At 38.5% G+C, this 27,258-nt stretch overlaps 1 protein-coding gene across 3 annotated transcripts in view; it reads right to left on the bottom strand.

The window, feature by feature from the left end:
• Positions 1–26,682, bottom strand: part of dapk1 (death-associated protein kinase 1) — an 86,366-nt gene extending 59,684 nt beyond the window's left edge. Inside the window, exons 1-2 of one of the 3 annotated variants that reach the window (XM_038298260.1) lie at positions 26,547–26,682; positions 25,811–25,977 (exon numbers count right to left, since the gene is read on the bottom strand). In XM_038298260.1, the coding sequence (XP_038154188.1) occupies positions 25,811–25,872 (62 nt within the window). In that variant the 5' untranslated portion in view covers positions 25,873–25,977; positions 26,547–26,682. Of the gene's footprint in view, positions 1–25,810; positions 26,019–26,546 lie in introns of all 3 variants that reach the window. The other 2 variants (XM_038298262.1, XM_038298261.1) reach the window with 2 other exon arrangements.
• Positions 26,683–27,258: the final 576 nt, after the last annotated feature.

A 27,258-nucleotide genomic window follows, 5' to 3' on the forward strand; every position in this document is an offset into this window, starting at 1 on the left:
TAAGGCAATACACTATACCTCTGGTCCAGAAAAGTATTGCCAGTAGAGTTAAAAATTTAAAGTACATACATTTTCCCTCCCAACCTGTTGAAATTAAACAAACTCTACTGTGGAGCCTCCCTCCTGTAAGCACATGAAGGGAGAATCCAGCTCATCCTTCATTAGCAGCAGAGGCTGCACACAGAAAAACAAGAGATGGCAACAACTCAAATCGGCCCTCCTTACTGGTGAAGGAGGGGTCAGAAAATAAAACCGAAACCCTGCCCTGAAAAACAAACATGATTAGCAGCTTTTCTCTCCAAGACATCTATATGAGGTAATAGATCGATTTCCTGCCTGGTGTTAGAACCCTTATTCGTCTTACCCAGCTGAAACTACAGAGGAAATCCCAGTCATCCTCCTGGGATGTGCTGGGAGAACACTGACTTGCACAATGGCTGCTGAATTAGCACAGTGGTGGAAGGGGTAGAAATAACGAGGGGGCACTGGAGAAACCCCCTTCCTGGGAATCACTGAAACAGAAGCAGGGAGGCTGTTTTTCAAGAGCAGCTCTCCTCGCCAAGCCAGCGTAAAACCTCAGATACTCTGAAGGATCAAATTGCTCGGATGCTTTTGTTGCGCTTCAAGCACAGACAAGGCTTTCCACTTTTGGCCTACTTGTTTTTCCCAAAGCAGCTGGGAGGGGGGAGGGATGACAGAAGAGCAGCTTTTTGGAGAGAAGAGGAGAAGTTTGTTTGTGTCTATCAGGGTAGCTTGGGTGTTGGACAATGCTTTAAGAAGCCTTGCATTACTTAAATCTGCGGAAAGACACTGTTGCTGCAGGGAGCTTTACTAGAAACGGTGTGGATTTAAGCTTCATGCAACAGATCAGCATTACAGACAGTCAGGTATTCAAAACCAGCCAGCTGATGTTACAGGTTTACTGCAAACATACAGAGAGGAAAACAGAAGAATGATAATGATCTGGAGCTTCATAAACCTAACTCTGAACTCATTGGTGTACATGCAGCCAGAGAGAGGAGAAGAGAGCAGGCAGACAGACCAAATTTCATTTTATCTTTATTAAGTTATTGCTTCAAAGCCTCAGCTCTGCATAGCTTGTTCAGGCAATCTTATTGAGGGGATAACTAGGAATTATTAAAGCTGCAAAGAAATAAACCACCTACCTTGTTTTAGCATTTGCAGCTTAAATAGGAACAGGAAATCTTAAAGGATTCAGAAATCTAAATTATTCACATTTTCTATGCACAAGATGTCAGTTCTAATCCTTTTATTTTATGTAAAAGCTACGTATGACCTAGATGCATTGAATTTTAAATGTTTGCTTGTGAAATTGGATCCGTTTAGATTTAAGAAATGCAAACGGATGTCTGGCACATCGGTAAAATACCGACCTCACAAACTGTGTGTTTGTTGCAAGATATCTGTGAAAAAGGTTTTTTTTTTTTTTACATTCTCAACATGCACAAGGACATATTTGTAATCCAATGAGAGTTTCAGATTTTGCTCCATTTCTGAGTTGTTAGAACACTCCTGTCCGAAAGACATTAAATAACTGGGATCCTAAAGGAGAATCTAACATCCAAGAGAACAAAACTAGGAACAAACATGTCAACTTCAAACTTCCCTCTTGGTTGCAGTGAGCCATCTTGTGTCTCATGTGCAAACAAAGCGAGCAGAAAGGCTGAAGTGTCAGAAATGCGCAGCTTTCGCCTGGATGACCTTCGCCTCTTAGTTAGAGGCTGCTGCTCAGACTGGAGGTCTGGCCTTGCCAGGATGAGGCAGCAGCAGAATAAAGGAAGCGGAGTGGTAACGAGAAAGGCTTTGTAAACAACAATCAATGAAGTGAGAGTCAGTGGGGAATATGTCTGAGGATAACAAGTGTGCTACACTACAATGCAGCACAAGAGAGCATACGAAGGAACTTTTTTTTTTTTTTCTCTCTTATGGTTTAGGATTGCAGCAACAGTTTTATAAAGAAAATATTTAAAGAATGATAACACCAGACAGATCCAGTGGTGTGGTGATTAACCACACCATAAATAATCACCGGTGGACACCCCTCTCTAGATGTATTGGTTAAGAATAAGAACTGAACTTTTTTAATCTCACACTGGAGAAAATCACCTTTAAATTTAGCACATCCCCTCAGGGAGCAGTGGGCTGCCACTGCGCACCGCCCGGGGAGCCGTGTGGGATTAAGGGTGTTGCTCAGGGACCCAGAGTGCAGCTAGACTAGTTTTGGTTGATCATATCTTTTCACAGACAAACAACGGCCGGATGAAGCAGGAGTAAAATGTTAAAGCAGGAAATGAGTGTGATAAGAGAAGTTAATCAGAAAGTATAGTTTTCAGAAGCTAAGTTCAATATCTGGGCTAGATGTCCTGAATTATTGGCAGAAATTTTACCTAAACAGTTTATCTGAGCCTGCGGAGCAAAATATGAAGAAAGCTGCACAAAATGATCAATGAACAACTGAGGGTCACCACAGCTTCTATGGTGGTCAAACACACCTAATTAAATACCTAATTAAAATAGAGTAGGAAAAACAAGCGCATCCCTGGTCAAAGGATCAGTGAAAGTCAGATTATCTGAATAATCTAAGGGCTCATAAAAGTTTCTAATAATATTTATAAACTAATGAAAATTATCAGGTTAGGAGAAAAGTGGTGAAATATGTTATGAATAATCGTTAGTATCCAAAAAAAATGCTTGATTGTTAAATATAATAGAAGTGCATACCTTTCCATTAATATTCCAACTCATAATACTAAAATGTATAAATTCTAATATTAAATTTTTTTATTTGTTTATTTGGTCAGAATAAAAGAAAATAACAGGGCATCCTATAAAGGTAATAAAAATAAAGTTGGTCCACCGTGTGTGTCATTAACCATGGCTGTAAGATCGGCAGGTAGGGTTTGAATTTAATGACACACCGTATTAGACAGACACCCACCTGGTGTGACACAGAGCTTACAGATTTTACTGAGGTGCAAGAACCGACTGGAACATTTTTTTACTGCTTGTTCTTTATTCTCTTGACGCAGCAACAATTTCAGACAAATAAGACCAGCACTGCATCTGTTTATTTTCTCTGCCTGACTCAGATTAAATTAGTTACAGTTTAAATCCTGCTTAAGAGTCATTCACTATAAAGAAAAAAAAAGAGTTGCTTAAAGAATGATTGCATCCAGGTAAATATACTAGGAGAAACCTATGATGCCTAGGTGCCTTTAGGGGGTAGTGTGTATATAATATAATATAATATATATATATATATATATATATATATATATATATATATATATATATATATATATATATATATATATATATATATATATGAAAGATGTGTACTTTTCTGTCTCATACATGTTTGTTTTTCTTTTAACAATAAGCGACAATAAACCCAGTTTATAATCCATGTTTTAAACAGGTAGGGTGTGACTGAAGCACCTGTCCACTGAAGTATTTCCTTAAAAAAAGAGATATGAGTTGATAAAGGCCTTATTGTATGTGCATTCAACAATAAACCAGACCACTGTTTGTCTAATCAGCAGTGGCAGGTGATAATTTAAGACAACAACCAATCACAGAGAAGTATCCGGCTCAAACGGGGTAATCTCGATAAATTATCTCATATTTAACTGATTCTGAGTGGATTGTTTTGGAAAAAGGGAGTTACAATGCTTTTAATCTTTGGCCTTAATCCCACCATAATCCATCATCGCATTACATCCCACACTGGTGGGAGCATAATCATCGTATTCACTAGCACCCAATCACCCACCCACCCACCCACAGAAAAGGTACTGTTTCCCACTGCAGCCAGATGAAATTAAGACCCAATAGATGTTGCTTTAAAAAAAAAAAAAAAATGCTGTGCAGTGATCTGTTGCCCCTGTATTGATTATATGAATGATGCAACGGGCTGCTGACAAAGTTTCCTTCATCATCATCAATATGTGACTGTTGAGCCTTGTTAGGAAAATTTATATAATCAAGGCCGACAATGACAGATATAAAAAACATATATATATATATTTATATGTATATATCAAAGTATATCAAAATGTCACATTTCTGTTATAAATACAAGGTGGCAACAAAGTCAACGCAGAATATAATGTGCAAACTACAAGACCATAAAAACACAACTTTTACAAACCCAAAGAAGCATTTGTTCCCAATGGTCATCCATAAACTCATTTAAAGACAAAAATGTATATTTAAAAAAATTTTTTTTTTTTTGAAGGTTTTTACAATAAAAAGAATAAAGAAAATCAAGAAAACTAACTAAAAAAAATGCACCGCACAACCGTGTACCCGCTTCCGAGAGGGAATGCCTATTGAACATGTGCGACAGCATGAATGAGCCAATTTCTCCTCATGCACGCTCTGTTTACAAGTTGCTGTTTGCAATGGCACCCTCAGATGTTTTCAAAGAACCGTGGTGAGAAAGGTGAGCTTCAATGGCTGGCTGAAACCGTAGCTCAATACACATATACGCCTAAAAGTGCGCATGCACAGAAAAAGATAGCTACCTAGGGACAAGCACGTAGGATGGCCTAATGGTGGCCTGAACATATCACCAGAATGATTGACAATTGGAAGGACCACTTATTTCCACCCAGAAAAATAACATCCTCCCCTATACCTTTAAACCAACATTTTTGGCAGATAAAGAGAAGATTTAAATATCGCACATGCAAAAAGCCCAGAATGAAGGAAAGATACAGGCTGTCTGGCTGGACAAATAGACCGATGAAGGATGGCTGCATAATACAAATACATCTTCATTGCAAAATTAGTCTGTGCTAATATTGCAAACTATTGAAGTGTAATAACTGTTTGTTTGTCCTAACACAGGTCAGAAAATCACATTATTCAAAAAGCTAAAATATCGCAGCATGATAGGGGCTCAGATGGGAGTGAAAGGAATTAACAAAATATCCATATACATGTTTGGAAACTGACATTACCAATATTCAAAAATATTGCAACAAGGTTTCCTAATACCGTGAAATATCCTCCACCCATAGCAGAGGGATACAGATAAACCAGATGTTTCTCAACTGATCAGCATATTTCTTACTACTATGTCCTACACCCTGATGCATCAGCTCCTTTACTCCACTCTGAGTCAGCCATCGATTGGCTCCATGTTCTACTACAGTGGAATAGGAGATTGTGCTGAAAAGCCTAGAAGTGTCAAGAACAGCAGCAGGCAGTCTTGCAGAACGACTCTAAGCACACAAAGCTTCTCAGTCAGAGCTGGTCTGCACGCACATGGACTGCTGGAGGATGACGGACAAGTGGGAAGTCAACGAGTGAGATCTCGCCGTCAATACACACCGCACAGCAGATCCGTTTGGATCACAGCAGTGGATTCAGCCCCGTTAGGTTAAATGCAAACCACTCACTGAAACATAACCTTGAACAACATTATTCAGACATGGTATTTGTTTTTCCTAGCCCGCTGGGAGTGCAGAAAGGAATTAGCATAACACTGACATATGATATGTTAAAGCTGTTATTTACATGCCCTGCAGCAATCAAGGAACTCCTCCATTCAAATGGGCTGTGATTCTAGCCAGCTGGAAAAACAATATATCTGGCCAGTTTTAGCTCTGAATTTGGCTTCTACATCAGAGGTGTAATATCCATTTCATTAGCTGGTAGATTCCTCTCTGTTGGTGCCAGGTATTCACCTACTGGTGCTTGTTGCTGGGCAGAAAGCCTACAGTGGATGCTCTGGACTAATTCGTTTGAAGCAGTTCCCTGCCATGAGAGGGAAGCAAAAGAGGAAAAGTTGAACTTCAGCTCATAATCAAGTTCAGTTAAAAATATATTGGTTCAATTTACACACTACAACAGGGAAATCATAATCTATACCACCACAAAGCTTTACAGAATAGTGAACACAGAGCTCTGTTTGCACGGGGAGTTTTTCATTGAAGCCATCAAGGCCACCTTGTAGTGCCATTGACATGCACAACCAACCCCTGCACCTCTGAACCTGTCGTTTCAATAATTTAGTCTGCTGAAGCCCGATGTTCCTCACATACAAGTCAGACCACTTCAGAAACAAGCCTTTGCTAAACAACTAAAACTAATCCTGGAAATGCTTTTCTAAGCTCTAAAATCTAATTATTAATAAATATAGCACTGGCTTCGGTCCACCAGGTTTGCCACTTTCTTTCAGGTTCTTCACTTCTGCCTTTTAATCTTACATAAGTGCTTACCGACATACTTTAAGGATAGGTCTGACTGAATGACATTTGATCTTATTAAACACAGGTTTACTTTTCAGGTTGTATAATGAAGCTGTCGGATAAAAGAGAGGCTCTGTAATCCGGTACGAGTCGCGTTCCCCATCAGCTCGATGACAAAGTAGCCATTGTGCCGACCACTGATTGGATGAGGGGATCATTCATCACAGTAATGCACCGGCAGAAACTGGCGTTCATGTCATAATGGAGTAAGAAACCAAACTGTTGCACAGCAAAAGCAAAGAACTTAGTGACTGATTGAAATGTAATGTGAGTGTTTGAACCATTCCAAAACAAACTCGATCAGAATTATGGTATCTGCACAGCCAGTTTTAAAGAGCCACGGCAGCTGCTTCCTGAAAAATCCTATTGAGAAGATAGACCTTAGGCCGTTTGCACAAGGAAAATAAGAAAATCTTAGATGAGGATGTTTAGGTGATGAGTTAATGATGGCCCTGTGAACATGGCTGTGTTTCAAAGTAGATAAAGAGAAAACAGGTGGAAAGCTAGGAATTTATGTGCAGGAACAGAACCGTCTCATTTTCAGTGGATCGATATTGTGCTCAGGAAGCCAATTTAAACAAAAAAAAAAAACAAAAACAAAAAAAAAAACCTCAAACAAAATCCAACCTAAAGAGGTTTATTAAAATACATTGAGCAGAACCTTTCGGTGGCCTCATCTTAACTTCTATGTGTCTGGAATACTTTCTATAAAAGGTGAAATACAACCTGTTGTTTTCAGGGGTCTTTGGTGAGAGCAGTCTGCATCCTGGGCTGATTTGACAGGAAATGTTATCCCTCTAAACAAACTGAATCCAATCTTGCATATCTGACAAAATATCAGGTCACATGATGTCTGTAGAAATTAGAACATGTTAAAGTGAACTGAGCCATGCAGAGAAAGGAAGGATCGTCCATGAATGCACTTCTCACTGTCTGTCATATACCCCTTATACACTGGCTGAAAAACCTATTTAAACCTGGAAACAACCGGCTTTTAGTGGCAGTGGAAACAGTCCACTGCTGCGTGTCTCTCCAGGTCAAACGACCCTCGTTAAAATCACCTTGGATCTGATTGGCACACTGTGGGAACACCAGAGCTGGGTTGACCCGCTAAAGCCAGTCATACACTGCGATTTTTTTTCAATTGTTGCATGCAGCTATAGCTCACAGCTCACGATACATGTGCGGCCTGATGCTCTGATGAAAGAATACCATTTCACTTGCACCCCTGCGTCCACTTAGCTGCCAGCCAGGGGTTAGACCCAGCCTTTTGTGCCAAATGCTGATTGTTAGTGGGTCGATCCATATATGAAAAAAAAAGGCATAAACCCGGTATTTTTTGTGGAAAAGATGCTTTAGAGGAAGTGAGACACGCTGGCAAAATAAAACCCAGGGTCTTTGGTGACAAAACCAAATAAAAACTTTTAAATTACAAGGTAAACATTACGAAATCAGATTGTTTTGAGGGTTTGCCTCGTGCATATGGCAGAAAATGTAGAAAGAAATTATATTTCATTATATCGAATGAACCTGTAAAGATAACATTGGTGACAAGTTCCCACAGCTGAAACTTAAAATCTGTGACATTATATATTATGTATCATATATTTAAACTGTAATTAGTCAGATTAAATCAGATTACATTTTTACCCAGATAAAGATAAGCCAAGTAACTGAGCTCCTACTGCCATTGAAATGTAGTTGCTGCAAGGAAATTTGTCCTTTTCCTCCTCTTTTGACTTTTTATAAAATTATAGAGTCTAATACATTTTGCTTAACTTCTTATTCTTCTATTTGCAGCTTCATTTTTGGTTTAAAACTCCTTCAAACAGAAAGGGGTGTGATTCACTAACTAAACACCAAGACCTCTAACATGATTAATTTTTGCTAGAGATTTTAAATACAAATTAATTTTTTCTAAAACAAACATGTCCCTTCTAAAACCAACACATTCAAAGAAAAAACCAACTGGTATTAGTCATAGACTTCCTGGGAACAGCTGTCAGTGAAGGTCAGACACGAGTAAATTAATGACATATGTGACATTTATTCACCCAAGGCAATCTTAAACAACTGGGAGAATAAACAGCGCATTTGCTAACATAAATCAAAAAGATCTTCCAGACCAAGTAAAGCAACTAAATCCATTAATGGTTAGTTTGTTTCCAGAACTACAGTGTTTTAATACTTTATTTATTCCCAAGATTCAATACAGACAAACCATTAAAGTGCAGTGCAGAAGGTTCAATCTGGTTTTACATTCAGAAATGAATATTTCATGTGGATTAAGATGCATGCAGCAGTGCCAAATTGTTTGGCACGTGAGAGTAAAAAGAGGAGATGGAGAGCAGAAGGAAAAGGTCTGGGAGCTCAGCTTGAATCAATGCTTTATTCCGCTAGTTCACATTAAAGTTCTTGCAAATCGAAGCAATTACACAATGATGGGACCCCCCAGCCCCCCACTTCAACAATAACACACACATCTCTTAAAGGCTCAGGGGCTATCAGTCTCAGTCTGTGTATTCAATGTGGTAAGTCCCTTCAAATGAGCATGCTCACTTTAGTTACAGTCCTGCTTCTCTACTTAATTAAATTGTCTGTGGCTCATGGGGGTTGAATAAAGTCCCAGTGAACTGCGCATCATGTTTTGTCGCCGTCCAAATTTCCCCACATCAGTCTTACCCTGTGGAGCTCTAGCTCCTCTGCAGCTGCTCTTCTTGGGTGTTTGTGTGTCAAAGGAAACGGTGCAGATGACAGAGCAGATAAAGACAGAAGAGAAACTGGCTGCTGCTGACAAATTCCTGTTTGTCCTTTGAAAGCGGGTTTAAGTTAATGACTGATCACAGCAAGATGGCAGCGGGTTTGTCACATTCTACACTGAAGCAGAAAACAAACAGCTGTTGGATGTTTTCAAAGTCAGAGCCAAAAGCTAAATTAAAGCATCTGCCTAAACTTTTTGTTAAACACGATATTTGAATACAGTATTTCAAACTGACTGAAACCTTTAAAATGCTCAATCAATTTTCATTTTTAAATTTTGAGTTTTTAGTTTACTGCAAAGATAATCAAACTCCTGGCTCGACAATCTGCGTGGTTTAAACAGGACAGAGAGGTCAAAAGGAGGATGTATTGGCTGCAGGACGGCACCCAGGGACCCAGAGGTTCTGAGCTGTCCGATGTGATTCTGTGTGAAAGCCTTTCATTAGCGTGGAGCCAAGTGTGGGAGGTCGTTCTGGAGTACTCCCTGCCCACTCAGCGGTAGTGTGGGCCACAAGCTGCACCGGCAGAAAAACATTATGCAACCGCCGTGCCATTGTGTACAGCGGAAGGGTTTCCACGGCAACAGAGACTGAGGAGAGGAACCAGTGAGTGTTGGAGGAAGGAAGATGGTGGTAGATAATCCTGGGTGGGTGTGAAGGCTGAGTTTGGGTATAAATCTCTGGATTTTATCTGTTCGTTCTACAGCAAGTTGTCTGATATGAACAGAGCCACATGTTGAACTTGTAAGCAACCATTTCCTCCATAACCAGGCGTCCTGGATCATCCTACAATGTAATCAATCAGGGGTCTGGGTAATAAAGGTGGCAAAAATCTTTACCAAGGAAAATGTTTCCACACTATTTCTCATTTCATTATGGAATTAAATTCTCAAAAAAATAAATGAGTTTAATGTTAGATTGGTGTTCAGATGATGACCCATGTCTCTAATTTTCCACATAACCAAAGTTTTTGTCCAACTTGTTCATTTAGTTTAGAGCACACTCTCAGAAGAAACAATCAAGAGTCATTTCACTTTTCTTTCTTTGGACCCTCACAGATATAATTGTTTTTAGTGTTTTAAACTGGGCTCAGTCAACTTATCTGAGTAAAATGCCCATCAGAGCTTGAAACTTAGAATAGGACTTATTTTATTGTTATTCATATTTGCTTCACCAGATTCATACTGGAAAGAAATTTCATTACGAGGGCTCAGAAAAGGTACAGGCTTAAAATAATATGTATCAAATGTGAGATAAAACGGTCCAGATTCAAAACATTGAGCAAAAAATAGAAAAAGCTCTCCAATGTACCGGTAAATTTAGCAAGAAAACTAAGTAGTGGGATATTTTATGTGTTTTGTGAAACATACAGAGGAAAAAAAACAATTATCCGTTTGTTTTTCAAACAGATATATATATATATATATATATATATAAACTTGAGTCAGGAAATTTTTAAATGGAAATGTCAGAATGCTGGACAGTACAGATTACGTTAGTATTGAGCAAGAAGAAACCAGTATATATCTTGTTTCATAACCAGGAAAGAGTGGCTTAGTATTACTGGATACAAGGGTATCTCTATCCATATATTTAATTAGGATTTCTTCTTTTTAGCCTCTAAGGAACCAAAAGCTCTTATTATTTATGAGCAGCAGGAGACCTGCTGTCTTTCAGAAGGTCGGTGTTAATTTTTAATGGTGAACATTTTCCCTTCACTCATTTTTTATTACAGTCTTGGACTTTGCATTCAGGCTTTCTTCTAGAAATTAAAGCTGGGGTATAATTTCGTATCCTTCCTACCGACCAACACAGACCGAATGATGAGGAGGGAGGTAGCTCTGAGCAAGAAGAGGTGGGAATCAAAGCTAGAAGCTTCAGGTCACAACTTTACACGACGTGCGCTGCTAATATATGAAAATATATGCCACAAAATAAAGGTGATGGCACAGGACTGCGACTGAAAACTTACAGCATTGTTCATCCACCCAAAAGCAAATGTTTCCAATTTTTGCAAGAAAACATCTTAAAAAGACCAAAACAACAAAAACAACTCACCTGACCTTATTAGAGCAGTTAACAAAAGAAATAGACTGATAGTGTTTTCAACTGTCTTTACAGGTGCTGGTCATAAAATTAGAATATCATGAAAAAGTAGATTGATTTCAGTAATTCCATTTAAAAAGTGAAACTTGTATATTATATTCATACATTACATACAAACTCATATATTTCAGATGTTTATTTTGTTTAATTTTGATGATTACAAATGACAACAAATGAAAATCTCAAATTCATCATATCAGAAAATTAGAATATTGTGAAAAGGTTCAAAATTGATGGCCCCTGGTGCCACACTCTAATCAGCTAATTAACTCAAACCACCTGCAAAAGCCTTTAAATGGTCTTTCAGTCTAGTTCTATAGGCTACACAATCATGGGGAAGACTGCTGACTTGACAGTTGTCCAAAAGACGACCATCGACACCTTGCACAAGGAGGGCAAGACACAAAAGGTCATCGCTAAAGAGGCTGGCTGTTCACAGAGCTCAGTGTCCAAGCACATTAATAGAGAGGCGAAGGGAAGGAAAAGATGTGGTCGAAAAAAGTGTACAAGCAAGAGAGATAACCGCACCCTGGAGAGGATTGTGAAACAAAACCCATTCAAAAATGTGGGGGAGATTCACAAAGAGTGGACTGCAGCTGGAGTGAGTGCTTCAAGAACCACCACACACAGACATATGAAAGACATGGGTTTCTGCTGTCGCATTCCTTGTGTCAAGCCACTCTTGAACCACAGACAGCGTCAGAAGCGTCTTGCCTGGGCTAAAGAGAAACAGGACTGGACTGCTGGTGAGTGGTCCAAAGTCATGTTCTCTGATGAAAGTAAATTTTGCATTTCCTTTGGAAATCAAGGTCCCAGAGTCTGGAGGAAAAGAAGAGAGGCACTTCATCCACGTTGCTTGAAGTCCAGTGTAAAGTTTCCACAGTCAGTGATGGTTTGGGGTGCCATGTCATCTGCTGGTGTTGGTCCATTGTGTTTTCTGAGGTCCAGGGTCAACGCAGCCACATACCAGGAAGTTTTAGAGCACTTCATGCTTCCTGCAGCTGACCAACTTTTTGGAGATGCAGATTTCATTTTCCAACAGGACTTGGCACCTGCACACAGTGCCAAAGCTACCAGTACCTGGTTGAAGGACCATGGTATCCCTGTTCTTAATTGGCCAGCAAACTCTCCTGACCTTAACCCCATAGAAAATCTATGGGGTATTGTGAAGAAGAAGATGCAATACACCAGACCCAACAATTCAGAAGAGCTAAAAGCCACTATTAGAGCAACCTGGGCTATCATAACACCTGAGCAGTGCCACAGACTGATCGACTCCATGCCACGCCGCATTGCTGCAGTAATACAGGCCAAAGGAGGCCCAACTAAATACTGAGTGCTGTACATGCTCATACTTTTCATGTTCATACTTTTCAGTTGGCCAACATTTCTATAAATCCTTTGTTTTTATTGGTCTTCAGTAATATTCTAATTTTCTGATATGATGAATTTGAGATTTTCATTTGTTGTCATTTGTAATCATCAAAATTAAACAAAATAAACATCTGAAATATATGAGTTTGTATGTAATGTATGAATATAATATACAAGTTTCACTTTTTAAATGGAATTACTGAAATCAATCTACTTTTTCATGATATTCTAATTTTATGACCAGCACCTGTATAGCTAACATTAACAACTTTTACCTTGTCAATTTGCTGTTGAAAGTTAATATATTAGAATCAAAAGGTTGCATTTAAATACTAGAAATCCAATTTGACATCAGAGCAAATCAGATAGAATTCATTCTAAATCTTTAGAATAAGAATCATATCAATTCATGGAATTTGAATCGATTCCAACCTCTGGATCTTATAGTTTATGTTTACCAACACTAGAGCAATTCTGAAGCTTTTTAGTTGCTTAAATTCACTTCTTAACTATTCAATGGGTTTTTCTAGAGTAATGGTGCCGTTTGGTGGCAAAAGACTTCATAAGTCATTATTGCAGGGAGTTGTAGGAATTATTCAATAAATAAAGTGATTCTAAAAGTATTATAAAACCCACGAACTCTATAGGCCAAATCCACCACTAAGAACAACATGTGAAAATCATGTCTTGAATAAAAAGAAATAAAGAAAAACCAAAACAAACCAACTAACATCTCCACTGGACTAACTACTAAAACTACTATATACACGAGAGCTTAGTGAAAGGACAAGATAAGCAGCTCAATTCAAAATAAATAACTACTACCTTCAGGGAGCCTGAGGAAGTCATGATCAAGACATTTTAACGAGATAAAGAAAGAAATTACAGAAAAATATTAACATAAAACACAATAAGCTAATCATAAAAAAAGTCAGCTACTTAAACTCAGCTAAGCGCAACACAATTGTTTGGAGAAAAATATAACCAGAAAGAATGATCTATTTTTGATTATGAAAATAATAAGCACTGCAAATAGAGAAGGAAGAGATGAGACCTCACTGTCAGTAAGGAGACACTGCTATGTCGCACTGCCTCAGTTATTTAAAGTTTGTCACAAAATAGCCGTCGACTCCACAGGTGTAAAGACTTTTTCCACTCTCAGGTCTTTATACAATCTCCCAGCCAGGTATGACTCAGGAAAGAGGAGAGTTTTACAGTTTCCAAAGTAATAAATGGCAAAGCTGGCGAGCAGATTACTGGCTATGAGCGACCAGATGGAGGTAATGTTTGTCCTGTCGCTGTTAAGTAAAGCCATTCTTTAGTGTCTAACAGGAATGTCATCTATATCCAGCAGAGATGCCGTTCAAGGCACAGCAAACAATAGGAACACTGTACCAAGATGTACAGAAAGCTAAAAGGCTTCATAATTCATCGCCTGTGTCATTAAAATCTACAACTATCAACAACCAACAATAAAGACAGGGAGAAAACAAACATCAATACATAGAGATATTCTTCCACTGATGTCCATCAGGGACATAAGGTCTTATTTTAGACTGATATGGAAAAATGGCTTAGAGATCAGGGTGTTATGTAAAATGAAAAAAAGAAAAGAGGAATCAGGTTCATGTTGCATGTCCTAAAATATATCTAACATTTTAATATATTTAAATGTCATCCATCCGTTGTCTATATTGGGAGGGAGGCTATCTACAGCAGTCATTGTACGGCTTAGACAGGTGGACAATCCATCACAGGACAACGAACACACAAACAAAGGCCCATTTAGAGCCTAATGGGCATGTTCTTGGCCTGTCAGAAGAAGACGGAGTACCCAGGGAGCACCAACAAATGGGTGAGGAAGATCCCTGGCAGAGAGTCAAACCCAAGCTGGAAACAGACTGTCCGCCACAAGGCGCTCTAGTGATGGCAACAACTGAGACCCGCTTAGGCCCTGCAGTGTCTTACCGGTTGCTTTGAACTCCAAACAGCTGAGACCAGTTCTACAAACTAGAATATTTAAACACAAAACAAATACCACTGTAAATAAGGGGGGTTCTGACTTACAAGTTCTTACTCACTAGTTCCCTCTTAGACATAAACCACCAAAAATAAAAGCATGTTGTCTTAAACCAGGACAACATTTTATTACTAGTTTGACCATATTATACATGTTTATATATTTTTGTATCGTATTTTTCACATTACCACACCTTGCTTCTTTAACAATCAATTTTAAAGGATGGGAAATCAACACGTTTCTGTAAAAGTCTAAACAAGCTGTTACAGTTGGGGAAAAGCATTTCTTTGAATGAGGCATGTTAGTGCAGGAAATGGTGTAAAATATGCCGGACATCAAGGCTGACTGCTGTAAATATCAAATGTTAGCAGTAACTCAGTCAAACCCTTCTGTGAACAGTTTGCTAAAAAGAAGCAAACAAAAGATAAAAAGGAGAAAACATCCAGATCTCAGGCTGTGCATACAAATTGAGTGGAGCGCAAATCTGTTGCTCTGCAACTGAGTGTGAGGGGTGAGCTTGCAGGGACTGCAGTGGGCCCATCTATCGCCTCCTGTTTTATTTTCAGCCTTATTTGCAACACTGGGCCCTTATACGTCTGGTGAAACTGACATTCAGCAGGTTTCGAGGTGGTTAGCTGTCATGACTCTGCAGAACGTCAGCAAGCTCCAACAGTTCAGACTGGTTTTGTAAGTTCTGCAAAGACGTGTCCTGATTTAACAGCTGTTTGAAGTTGGAAGGAAAACTTCTGAATATTTGAGAAACAAAAGTTCTCAGCTGTACTGTGATTGTTTTTGTTTAATGTTTTAGTTGAAATGTATCAATATACCATAGTGTAGCTACGAAAATAGAGAAGAGACTCGAATGGAAATGGTTTAAAGGATTCAGAACTATGACAACACAAACCACAACAAGGTAATCAAGTAAAATATGACATGGATTAATAACACACAGTCTGGCATTTATCATTGGATTAATATGATTTTTTTCAATGACCTCTGATAAATAATTACATTTAAGATTATATTATTACTTTCAATGATAGAAACTCATTTAAACACTGAAAAGTGCAAGAATGTTGTTCATTCAATTAGTTTTAATCTGACAAGCCAAATAAAAATGCAGATATTGTGATTTATCAAATATAAATATCATTTCAGGACAGATAATGGACCCAGATGTCAAACATTCAGACATTTCTGAAGTTATTGCCTCATGTTTATCACTACTAAATACATAATATTGTGTGTGTATGTTTATACATGACCAATTGAAATAGAAATTATGAGCTTTCCATCATATTTACTCACAGCAAAAAGACATATTGTATTTTTGACATATGTTTGAACATCATGGCAGATGAAGCTAAAAGCAGAGAGAATCTTGTCTCCAACAGGTCATTCTGTTTATACTATATACCCTACTGACAAAATTATTAACATAAACTTAATCATCCATCCAACTTAAAAGACACTTCCCAAAGCCAGACATGCAAAGATCATTTTCTAACTGTAGTGAAGGCAAAAACTCTTTCCCCAAACAAAAATGCTGATCATATGTGATTTAGGTACAAATGCTCAGTTTTTATGAACTTATCTAGACACAATAAAAAAGAGCAGCTCAAATTTAGACAGAGCAGAAACTCCGGATTTTCACCCACAACCATCTTTACGGTTTAAGGGGAATAATTAAACTAGGAGAAAATATAAGCAGGCAAAAGCCATTTCAATCATCACTGGTGACAGACTTTGTTTGAGGGACACCATCTCTAAATGTACAACCTTTGAACAGACAGGCTAGAGTGTCAGGACTCCACTGAGTGACACTTCAGGTAAACTGAGGCCAACTACACAGGTTTGCCAAAGGTTGGACCGTAACTGGAAAAACCCTGCCTGGTTTCACCGCTTCTACTCCACACAGATCCAGAAAGACATGAATCATCACTAAATCTTACTAATCTTGATAAGTGGTTTCAGTCCCTGAATATTCTGAAAGCTGTGGAAAATGTTTAGGGATGTCTAAAACATAAGTTATCAAATAACGAATTAATCTAATCTTATGGCTCAACTAACAATTAATTGATAAGCTGCCATTTTCTTAAAGACCCGAGTCTTCTCATGTATTAAGAGGATCTTTCTATTTTATGAAGGAGGAAATATTTTTTTCACAATATGCTAAGTTAAAAAAAAAATAGTACACTATTTTACATTTTATAATGAATATAAAAAGATTCTTCACAAATTCTAAACCTTTTCCGTTACTGATTATTTCCAATGTATAGAGATGTAAATCTATCATTAAAAGACTTGTTCTGACAGTTTATCAGACTGTTTGTTACCTTATAATTCACACGTATTAGCTGGTTCTCACGCTAAATCAAATGGTATCATTTTTCGGTACCTGAACGCATCACCGCAACACAGAGGGAGTGGAAATAGGATGATTTTCCATGCTAGACATGAACACAGAATATCAAGCACAAGGTTGACATCAAAGCCGCTGCTGCAGCAGGCATGGAAAGCACGGCTAACAAAGTGCTCCAAAGGGAACGCTCCACTTATTAAATCATGATAGAGATTAAACTCTTGGAAATATTTGCAGTGTGAAGCATAAGGCCAGCGGCAGGAATGCCTCGACTCCAAGGAAGAACCTAGATCAGCAATATTCTAGACAAAGTACCCGCATGTGTCTAAGGTGGAGTCTGTGTGGTCGTTTCTAGCACTGACCGATGACGTCTGTGCTGATATTTCCATTGATAACAACACAAGACCCACATGGACTCCATGATGCATAAACTAAATAAACACATTTGAACAAAAGTCTAACACCTTCGTCACTCAAGTTTTCTTCATGGACTGGAAAAAATGGACTCTAGACAAGTTATACTTAAAATAAGACAACACAATTGCGTTGTCTTGTTTTAAGAGTAAAAATACTTATTCCATTGGCAAACTATCACTTACCTACTGAAATTAAGGGTAAATACACTTAATTTAAGAAATTATTTCTAGATCGTTTTTCCAGTGTGATATACATTCAAACAGGTTTTATGTTATATTCCAATGTTCATTATACCCAAATGTCTTCTCCCAGTACTGGGCATAAAAAAGAAAAAGAAAAAAAAAAAAAAAAAAAAAAAAAACTAATAGTATATCAACACAAAACAGGATATATACAGAAACAAGCTGCAGTCGTCCAAATATTGCGTCATAAAACTCAAGTGGACCCTAATCTATATATAACAGTCTCTCTGTAGCTCAGGTAGTACATGAAGTTATAGAAAATAGCTTCCTTAAACATCTGATAACCAAACCGTAATAATATTTAAATGCTGGTGACACTGGTTTAAAATGATAAGCTGACCTATCATGCATCATTCTGACAAAGAAGCTACTAACGGCTTAAATTAAAAAACCAGCAGCAGATAAGGACTTTTAAAACCACTACGATACAGTTTAGCAGCAGACTTGTCAAAACAAAAGCAAAGCCCTGCTGCTTTTTGGAAATAATGCATCATCACTTGAAGGGGAACAAAGATAAAACTACAGAAAATGATCATTACTACACATTTACATGTAAATTTGATTCCATCAGAGGCTGTTTGGTAACCACAGCTCTGTAATATCAGCTCTGATCCTTGTCGGCTTCGACTGAAACAGTGGGGACCAATTTACTAGCTCTGAATTCAATCAAGTCATCAGAAATTGAGGATGTATACACTTTTATTTAAAGCAAGCTATAAGAAAAATGGTTGATGAGACTGAGGAGATAAAAACAACTTTCTGTTTCACAGCAAAGGATTGTGACTCGTCCCTAACTGGCCCTCAGCTTCACTCACATATATACAGAATCAGACACATTGATAAATCCCTTCCATTCAAGTTGGAAGGTGTTTTCTTTTTCAACCTTAAGCAGAAAAAAACTTAGTATGGCTGCTGATATTGCTGAAACAGCCTAATTTGAAATATATAAAAACAATTTAAACAAACGCTGAGTGGACAGATGGATATCACCATAAAAATACAGGTTCTCCCCTCCTCATCCAGACCTGAAGCAAACCTGACCTCTGTGTGACTTAAAGATCATCCTGTCTGACAGATTTAAGGGGGAAAACAAAAACAAACATGAAGTTCTTCTCAGGACCTCCTGACCAATAAAAACCTGAGGAAAACACCAAAGCTCATCATGTTTTGCTCTCAGCCTTGTAGATAAGTGCATCAGCTTAAAGATTAAACTGCAAGCAGGAAGGAAGCAACAAAGGAAGGATAGCTTATAATAACTGGCAGCTTCTGTGTGAACGTTTATGACTCCCATCAATTGGTCAGGCTTTAAAAAATAGACCCACCCAAGTGTCCATCACATTCTCATTGACAGCAGGTATTCTTGTGTTAACCAACTCTCAGGTGAGTTTGTACAGCAACAGCATCACATAAAACCCATCATAGAAACATTTCCCACTCTTGTAAAAGACAAATGCATAAAAGCAGCTCTATTTCCTCATTGCTAAATATTTAAAACATGCATAAGTTTTAAACTGGATGAACCAACAACCCTCCAGTACCTGGTTTTACTAAAGTGGATTTATATCCTGTAGCCTTCGAAGGGTTGGAGTGAAGCAAATGACAGACTTCCCCTCCACGATGCTGTGACCCAGGGAGGGGGGCAAATCTAGGTCAGCAGTCGGGGCAGTGTCTGCTCAGATTGTGCAGAGTGTATTAAAAAAAGAAAACAAAGATGCAGCAGCTTGCTGTGTCTCTGTAGTGTATTTGGTAATGTCTAGTAACTTCTAACTAAACTACTGCAGCAGGATGTCTTCAAAGGCTCAAACCAGGACCGGGTGGAGTCTATAATCCTGTTTAGTATTCATAGAAATTGCTCTTTTTTGCAGAGGAATCATCCAGTTGCAGTCTCAGCTTAATGTTATGCTAATTTGCAGAGTTAGCAGCCATCGCTTTGGTTCAGTTAGGTTGGAAACGACCCACAGACTCATCATATATGCAAGAGGAGGGATGTCTGCTAGAGCAGCAGAGCGGCCAGATTAATGCAGACTAATGATCACGGCAGAGCTGCACAAAGATATGAGAGAAGTAAAAGTGTTCAGTCAAACAGCAGCCATCTCATGGATCCAACATTAAACTTCATGACCTGATCTCTGAGGAACACACTGAACTTTGACTTTTTAGCAAACTATTTTATTACAGCTCTAATGCATCCTTTTCTCTACATGACTACATGCAATAGAGAACAACAATCTGAGGAAATAAAAGGAGCTGCACCATATATCTAAAGATTCTCCATCATTACAGAGATAGAGCCATTAGAAGAACAGAAATCTGAATGAACTAAAGCTGGTCTTGGCGGGTCATCCTAAAAAAAAAAAAAAAAAAAAAATTTTTACAATGACAGCAGAAACATTCTGCGGGAAACTAACAAAATGCAACATCAACGGTTTTGTGCAGACAGCAGATGATGCCTTTTTATACCGAAATTCCCCACAGACATGGCTAAAGCTTTATTAAGAATAGTCAGGCAGAAACTGGAGAATAGAGCTGATTAAACATCTGATGAGGAGTTGAAACGGAGCTTCCCAATGATGGAAAGCACCCATCGAAAAGTCCCTCATAAAGTTTCTTTGTCTCTACATTACTAGGATGGGAAGCATAACGATGCTATGATGAAGCTCTAACCTGCATTGAAACGGACTCAAACAGACATTTTCAGAAAAAGAAAAAAACATCTAGATCGCCTCAATAAAACAGACCAAACCTCCACTTTCAGTTTGCTGCCAGGTTTAACCCAATAATGTAAAAACACAATGTTCTGCAGATGTCTGATTAATAAATCAATGCATTGAGTTTTCGTGGCACCCTAGGATGGACAGGTGTGGTTTTGGTGTTTAAAGGGGGAGGAGATGCAGCTTTTATTGGAAATAATGTGTTATGACCTAATGGCAGAACACAAGGAAACCCAGTGAGGGCAAATCAACCAATCAACCAATGCTTCACCTGTAATGAATTAAAGAAAACATAACTAAAGGAAAACGGCAAAAAGCTGCAAAATCCCTTCTGCTGAAACCACAAATATCAGCCCCATGTTCGATATAAAACATGCTGATGTAGGAGTTAAAAGTTTAGAAAATACGAGGCGGTCTGAGGAGCAGAGGCTGGTTTCTTATCCCCGCTGTCTGCTGCTACCATTAAACCTTTATAAACTCCAATAACGCTTCGCCCTTCAACTAATCACCACTTTGAGACGCATCAAACTGGAGGCTCTCTATGAGCTGGGATGTCCTCAGTTATCCCCTGCTGATCTCAGCCAAGAAGGAAGACTTTCCTGCCAATCAGTGAAACTATTAGAGCGATCCACAGAGCTCACACGGCTTTGACAGGAGTTGTGCAAACAGCAGCTTGCATATTTCATTCTGAACATCTAAAATTCATTAAGCCGGGCTGCATAAACACTGAAGGATGTTTGCACTGAGAAATAACTCGCAGGGAGATTAAACCAGATCAAGGTTGACAGTTTTTAGAATTTGAAGGACTTAAACAATAAAAGCAAAGGCTGTGAATGCTGAGCACAGATCAGACTGTAAAGATTAGCAGGAAAACATCGTCCCCACTCTTCACCAAGCCCCCTTCTTGTCTCGTTTTGGTTAACACTAATAAAGGTTAGCCGCTCGGCTTCATTAAACATCGCCTGTGCCATCCAGCTCCTAAGCAGCTAGGATCAGTGTCAGCATAAAGTCCCTGCTTGGGTGATTTCCCAAAGTCTCTCGTTTTTGCCAAACCAAACAGGCAATAATCCAAGTCCTGCCAGAGTCAGAGCTGCCGTACAGCTAGATCAAAAAGCTCTGTGTCTGTCAGAGCGCCAGCCTTTACAGAGAACGTCATGCTGCTGAAGAACAGAATGAGCTGCTTTCATGATCCACTCCTGGCTCATCTTAAAGGTCACCCAAGTTAAGGACCCCTTAAGAAGAATTTGTAAACACAGCATGACTGTTGTTTCTCTTTTTCTATATAAAGAAGGCTTCAAACATGGAAAGTACAACTGTTCAAACACAGATACACCAAAAAAACCCATAAGTGTGTTCATCAGCCCAGATTTGGCTTATCTGTGGGAAACCAACAGTAGAAAAAATGATAGGGGACAAACAGACTAAATGAAACAAGCAGCCTGAAATTCATGGAGAGTTAAATCAAACTTTACAGGTAAATAAATCACTACTTTAACAAAAATCATGTAAAAAAACAAACAAAACATCATTGCGGACAGACCATGTTCGGCTCAAACACTGAGCAGAGGGAAACTTTCTGCAAATTCTGACAAATTTTTCAAGAACTAAAAGGGAAGGTCTGACCAAGTTCTCCAATCTAAGTTTCTATCATATTTCTTTAGCTCTTCTCTTTTACTACTGTGAGGTTTTATTTTTATTTTTTTTTAGGGGTTTAACTAAAACAACACCAGAAATAAAACAATTTTAAAACTTCTACACTGTTTAAAGCCATTTCTTTAACTACCAACCCATCCGGAAAAATCAGGAATTTAAACTAATTTCCTTCAGTTGGTTTATGTCTCCAAACTTTTGACATAACCTAAAATATGGTTTAAAAGAAGTGTTTTCAAACAGCATTAAACATGGTCAAAGTTCCTTTTTTATAATCAACTGAAAATCTTTTATCAAATCAGAATTTTGTTTTTCTAACCGATTCAATTCTCCTTAAAGACTTAAGGAAGGCCTCTTTACCAGCACCATCATCTTTACTCTTATAAGAATTTTAGAGCAATAATAAACTGTAGACCAGAAACTCCTGACATGATTCAGGGATGAACTGGATTCCTACAGGATTTTAGGTACGACAGCAATGATAACCTGTTAAAACACTTTTCTATAAAAAAAAAGAAAAGAAAAATTATTTAAACTCTCCTCTCTGCAGGAGCCATTGGATCCAGGTGCTGGACCACAGCCAGACATTCTAGCCCATTACGTAAAGCTCCCTGTTACTAGAGAAGCGTGGTGAGATAGCCGCTGCAGCGACGGCTCTTTCCCACCGCCAACAGGAAGGTCTGTGTGAAAAGGAGAAGCCGCGTCGCTCCAGCGGTTCAGGGCGGCAGAGAAAGGGTTGATTATTACCAAACTAAGTCACATAAATAACCAGAACGTTCTAAGATCACCTCTCCTCTTGGGGCAGAAATGATCTTTTTCTCAGAACAGTTTTGACCATTAGACCACTTAACGTTTTTATTTACAAAGCATCCGATATTAGAAGTAAGACAGGTTCCTCGGCTGTTCAGATAATCATTTAGGACTACGTTCCAAAACTAAAATCCCCCAACCAAAAGCTGTTCTCCTCTCCTGCAAATGATAAACCTCAGGTTTCTGAAATGTAACACTTTTCCAGCATGTTTTTTGTCGACCTTTAACCAAACACATTTCATTAATTGTTTGAACAACGAAGGACACTGTGATGAAAGGATCAAATAACGTCCTGCGGTCGGCCTCTGAGAAGTTAAACTCTTCCTCATCAGGGACTGTATTAATCACAGCGCTGATCATCAGCATCTATATGGAAACATCCTTGCTTCAGTAAATAAACCACACCCACTTGAAAGAAATTGGACTTGTATTTCATAAACAAAGAACCCAGGGATGATTTTGACTTGAACTCTAAAGATCCGACTCTCACTGAGGAGATTTTGTTGTTTGACATGTAAATATAAGAGCTAGACATAGTGAGGCCAGATGTCCCCCTGCTAACAGTCAGTGAGCCACAGATCGCCTAGAACCACAGGCCGTTAACTGTCCATAACCGTATCTTCTCGTGGACGGTCTAGTTAGATGGATTCATGTCTAACTCATTAGGATATTTACCCAGGAGTCAGTGTCAAGGGGAAAACAAAAAATTAAGAAAAATCCCCCAAAATATCGAAACTTTTTGTTCTGTCAATATTTATCAAGAAATGTAATATATTTACATGAAAATTTGAACTTGGGTTTGTGGTTAAAAATTTTAGTTTTCCAAATTCATTTCACAATGTACTCCCCCCTTATTTTCTGTCAACGTTGATTGATTGATAAACAGAAGAACAGACTCCCGGATGGATCAATAAATCAATAAATAGAGCAAAGGAGCAACAAAAAGACTCATAGACATCATAAAGTAAATGAGGGAATGGATAGATTGTTGGACATATGTGTTTATATATATATATATATATATATATATATATATATCCATACATACAGGTGCTGGTCATAAAATTAGAATATCATGAAAAAGTAGATTGATTTCAGTAATTCCATTTAAAAAGTGAAACTTGTATATTATATTCATACATTACATACAAACTCATATATTTCAGATGTTTATTTTGTTTAATTTTGATGATTACAAATGACAACAAATGAAAATCTCAAATTCATCATATCAGAAAATTAGAATATTGTGAAAAGGTTCAAAATTGATGGCCCCTGGTGCCACACTCTAATCAGCTAATTAACTCAAACCACCTGCAAAAGCCTTTAAATGGTCTTTCAGTCTAGTTCTATAGGCTACACAATCATGGGGAAGACTGCTGACTTGACAGTTGTCCAAAAGACGACCATCGACACCTTGCACAAGGAGGGCAAGACACAAAAGGTCATCGCTAAAGAGGCTGGCTGTTCACAGAGCTCAGTGTCCAAGCACATTAATAGAGAGGCGAAGGGAAGGAAAAGATGTGGTCGAAAAAAGTGTACAAGCAAGAGAGATAACCGCACCCTGGAGAGGATTGTGAAACAAAACCCATTCAAAAATGTGGGGGAGATTCACAAAGAGTGGACTGCAGCTGGAGTGAGTGCTTCAAGAACCACCACACACAGACGTATGAAAGACATGGGTTTCTGCTGTCGCATTCCTTGTGTCAAGCCACTCTTGAACCACAGACAGCGTCAGAAGCGTCTTGCCTGGGCTAAAGAGAAACAGGACTGGACTGCTGGTGAGTGGTCCAAAGTCATGTTCTCTGATGAAAGTAAATTTTGCATTTCCTTTGGAAATCAAGGTCCCAGAGTCTGGAGGAAAAGAAGAGAGGCACTTCATCCACGTTGCTTGAAGTCCAGTGTAAAGTTTCCACAGTCAGTGATGGTTTGGGGTGCCATGTCATCTGCTGGTGTTGGTCCATTGTGTTTTCTGAGGTCCAGGGTCAACGCAGCCACATACCAGGAAGTTTTAGAGCACTTCATGCTTCCTGCAGCTGACCAACTTTTTGGAGATGCAGATTTCATTTTCCAACAGGACTTGGCACCTGCACACAGTGCCAAAGCTACCAGTACCTGGTTGAAGGACCATGGTATCCCTGTTCTTAATTGGCCAGCAAACTCTCCTGACCTTAACCCCATAGAAAATATATGGGGTATTGTGAAGAAGAAGATGCAATACACCAGACCCAACAATTCAGAAGAGCTAAAAGCCACTATTAGAGCAACCTGGGCTATCATAACACCTGAGCAGTGCCACAGACTGATCGACTCCATGCCACGCCGCATTGCTGCAGTAATACAGGCCAAAGGAGGCCCAACTAAATACTGAGTGCTGTACATGCTCATACTTTTCATGTTCATACTTTTCAGTTGGCCAACATTTCTATAAATCCTTTGTTTTTATTGGTCTTCAGTAATATTCTAATTTTCTGATATGATGAATTTGAGATTTTCATTTGTTGTCATTTGTAATCATCAAAATTAAACAAAATAAACATCTGAAATATATGAGTTTGTATGTAATGTATGAATATAATATACAAGTTTCACTTTTTAAATGGAATTACTGAAATCAATCTACTTTTTCATGATATTCTAATTTTATGACCAGCACCTGTATACATATAGATAGATATATCATGTGTCTTATATATATGACATGTGTGTTATTTATATATATATATATATATATATATATATATATATATATATATATATATATTTTACACATACTGAAAAGTTGTAAATTTATGTAGACAATGGATGAAGACACCAGGCATGAGATTGGTGTTTTCTGTAGTTCTTTCAGCCACTAAGTCAGCCTATAAAACCTTTAAATGTTTAAATTACTCCAAAAATCTAAATGTAAATATTTGTATTAAATTCTGATGCTTGTTTTGGAGACATTAAAGTCCTATTTTGCTCTTTCTGGCAATAGTATGAATGAGCTTCACAAAAACAAATAAAAATAACTGGTGTTTTCAGCAGCCATATGGCTCGGCCACATAAAAGAGGAAGTTACTACGCAGTTAAACTCACCTCCCCAGCTCGTCTCCTATTTCATAAAATTCCTCCACATTGTCCGGGTTGAAAACAGTCATGATGTCCAGGCGTTGGGCTTCTCTGAAGGGAACCCCGGCTGCTCACAGCATCCTGACCAGCGGCAGCCTCTGGCCGGGGCCGATCCTCCTCATAGCTCGGGCTTCCTGTAGCATGTGGAAGAGACACAGCCGGCCGGTGAGAGCTGCTGGGAGACGGCCAACAATAGGGAGACATGAACCTGCAGCTCCAGGACGACGTCACGGTCCTTCCTCCCAGTCCCTACCAGCCGCTATTGTTCTCCCCACTTTATCTTTTTATTAATATTGCATTAAAAGGCTGCTGCCGCTTTTACAAATGTCCGGTTTATACCATCACCGGTGGGAATGAGAAACCCACGGGGCGCGTGCTGTAGCCAGGGGTAACCAGTTAAGCTACAGGGAGAAAATGACTGCTGAGTTCAAGTCATTTATCCCAAATTATGACCAAAGAAAACCAGGACAGGTGCCTAATACCTAAATGGAAAAAAATATATATATCCTGAAAACAACCTAACCTCTGAGTTTTTCTTCTCCTAAATTGCAATAATGAGCAGCTCATCGGTCATTTTATAGATATTCCTCCACTGCAGTCCGAAAAATCTACATAAAAGCTTCAGTGACCGTTAACGCCCCTTTCTTTACGGTCCCCCCCAAAACTGAGAGAAAATGGATGAAAAGACGATAAAGTAGCTTACGGTTTGCCGGTTTGTGCCCCGCTGCAAACGAAGTCAAGGTTTCAGGCGTTTTGTGGAAGGTAGTGACCCGGGTTTGGCTCACGGAAGACAAACGCTGGCTGGAACTGGAGAAATCAACGTTAACAATGTGAGGCAGCCTACCCCTGGTGATGCCTTCAGGGGCTGTAGTAAATATTTGTGTAGAGGTGATAGCAAGTTAAGTGTACCACGCATAAAAAAGGTTTTACAAAGAAACTGCTATTTACAGATATGTGAATGTGAATAAAAATTGTGTGTGTGTCTAATGTGGATTTTGTACAAGTAAAAATATTTGTAAATTTTAGGAGGAATAAAACGAAGTTTTTATTCCATAAATGCACCACTACTATGCCGGCGGTAGGAGCCGATTATGCCACAAGAGGGCAGCAGTTTTTTTTTTACTTTTACTGCATTTAAATCAGAATTAAGGACAGTGTTTGAAAACAAAATGCTTTAATTTTGGAACCTGCTTTATTTAGTAATCACAATTGGCAAGACCCATGGAAATTTATAGAATGGGAATAAACAGGGAGAGGATAAAAATATAATAGAAACCCCAAATCTAATGTCCAAGGATCATTACATCCTGGTGAACAGCCTGAAAAAAAAATTATTATTATCATTCAATTATTTTTAATGAACTTCTGTGTTTTAAAATATTTTATGTAGAGTTATAAAAAGCAGTCTAAATATA

This window comes from Cyprinodon tularosa, unplaced genomic scaffold (genome assembly GCF_016077235.1).
Source record: "Cyprinodon tularosa strain WSP-4 unplaced genomic scaffold, ASM1607723v1 ctg404, whole genome shotgun sequence".
Lineage (NCBI taxonomy): Eukaryota > Metazoa > Chordata > Actinopteri > Cyprinodontiformes > Cyprinodontidae > Cyprinodon > Cyprinodon tularosa.